The 2,066-nt window shown below is 42.3% G+C and overlaps 1 protein-coding gene across 1 annotated transcript in view; it reads right to left on the bottom strand.

Moving 5' to 3' along the window:
• Positions 1-2,066, bottom strand: part of LOC107086563 (progestin and adipoQ receptor family member 6-like) — a 41,373-nt gene that overhangs the window by 12,780 nt on the left and 26,527 nt on the right. The window contains exons 3-4 of the mRNA XM_015377645.1: positions 927-1,054; positions 634-839 (exon numbers count right to left, since the gene is read on the bottom strand). Coding sequence (XP_015233131.1) covers positions 634-839; positions 927-1,054 — 334 coding nt within the window. The remainder of the gene's footprint in view (positions 1-633; positions 840-926; positions 1,055-2,066) is intronic.

A 2,066-nucleotide genomic window follows, 5' to 3' on the forward strand; every position in this document is an offset into this window, starting at 1 on the left:
GGTGTTCAGGCTGACGTCAAACTAACTGGCCTGATTTTAAGACATGGTTGTTTTTTTTAAATATAAATTTTGGGACAATATGGTCTGATAAAAAGTATATTTATATACATGTTTAAGCCAGAATGATTTGAAATTTAAATATGATTTCCCTACGACTTTAAATAACATAATAGAAATGACAGAGACACACATTACTATGGAGTCTGTTAAACTCTACTGGGTGCTTTGATCAGACTGGGAGACTCCAGCTGCTGTAAAACTCAGGATGAATGCAGGGAGAATCCCCGCCTGTCTACTGTGAAGCACAGAGGAGGATCATCTCTCGTCGGAAGGCCTTGGGAAAAGCGTTACACCTTATTACATCATTACATCAGGACAGTTTTTAAAATCAAATCGAATCAGAAAAGAAAGGCCTCAGAAGAGGCAGATATATCCCAGAATGCTTTGCATGGAAATTCCTCCTTGCAAAGCATTATGGGATTTGCTGTCACAGCGGACCGCTGTGGTAAGTTGACCGAGTTCACTAGAATATATTTTTTCTCTCCAGATAAAAGTGATTTAAATATTTGATGAAATCCAGAGCAGAATTCGGTTGTTTCTAATTGATTGTCCTCCAATCAGCAGGCACCTTACCCAGACTGTAGAGGCTGAGAGCTCCGTAGTCAAAGAAGTAGCAGATGTGTCGGGACTCTGCGGACATGGAGCTGAAGGTGTGGGCACAGCTGGAGGTGAAGGGGTAAATACAGATGAGCAGCATGTAGACCAGCAGGGGCCAGGTGTAGCTGTCGCTCAGGAAGTTCATGGTGGAGCACAGAGCCAAGAAACGCCACACAAAGTACCTGCAGCCATGGGATACAGAAACCACATTACTGAGAGATATAGACATATATATAACCCATCTCTGCTTAGAGACGGTTTTCACTGACCATGTGGGCAGGAAGTGGGTCCAAATGTTGATGGTTTCGTTGTTCATCTGGAAGCTGCTGAGGATGCAGTCCATGGCGGAGCTCCGAGGATGACGATATCCTGAGACGATGCTGTCCTCCCTGAACACCTGCGACACAGACGGACACGTAGCCTCAGCAGAGAAACGGATACGTCACTTCAGCTCAGACGTTAATCCATTAAGTCAACCTAATCATTATTGTATATATATCTAAACAGAACAAGTTTTCAATCTACAGTCATTTATTATTTCATAAGACATTTTGGGGGATTGCTGTGAGGAGTTTAGCTGCTTTCCTTCCAGATCAGTCCCGTCCAAAGGCAGCATGTTAGTGGCACGAGCAAATTGAGAGCAGAAACATAAAACACATTGATCTAATTGGTGCAAATTTATTCAAAAACAGATTACAAAAAAAGCCAGGCTGATTTCCAGAAGCACAGGAGAAGATAACAGGATTTTCACCAGTATGTTTCGACGTAGGAGGAAGTTGCAAGTTACCATTATGCTGAAAATCAGGCCGATATGCTCTTTTCAGCAAAGATGTTGGTTGTACGCCGTTATCACGATGGAATTACGATGACATTCTGACTTTTAAGGCTGTGAAAACGTGAACCCTGCACCACTAAAACCGGCAGGTGAACATATTTCTGCCTCATCAACAGAAAGCAAGCTGCTGTTGGCTCCTAAGAAAAAAGGAAAATCCCTGAATAAGTCTACATAGCTCACACCCATTTAGATCAGTTAGTTGTAGTATTTCTACACACAGGTTGCCATAAAAGAGTCCTCCTGACCAGTTACCTCAACTACAGTAACAACATAAAGTCATAAAGCTGATAGGGTTTATGACAGTTTGTCACTCTCTGCATCCATTCTCTCCTAATATGAGACTCTCCAGCAGACGCAGCGGAAAAACAGCTCTCAAGTAGAGAGAAAATGACCAGCTTGCAGCCCTGAGGACATTACCCAGATATTATGGTATCAAAAAGTAGAGCCAAATAGTCGATGTTCTTTAAACTGCATCCCTGGCACATTGTATGCTTAGATTTAGTGTTGAAATCGGTTTTGTTTGGTTTAACTGGTCTGACTGGATCAAACTGTACTCAGAACATGGGAACTTAAA

This window comes from Cyprinodon variegatus, unplaced genomic scaffold (genome assembly GCF_000732505.1).
Source record: "Cyprinodon variegatus isolate N-32 unplaced genomic scaffold, C_variegatus-1.0 Scaffold0, whole genome shotgun sequence".
NCBI lineage: Eukaryota > Metazoa > Chordata > Actinopteri > Cyprinodontiformes > Cyprinodontidae > Cyprinodon > Cyprinodon variegatus.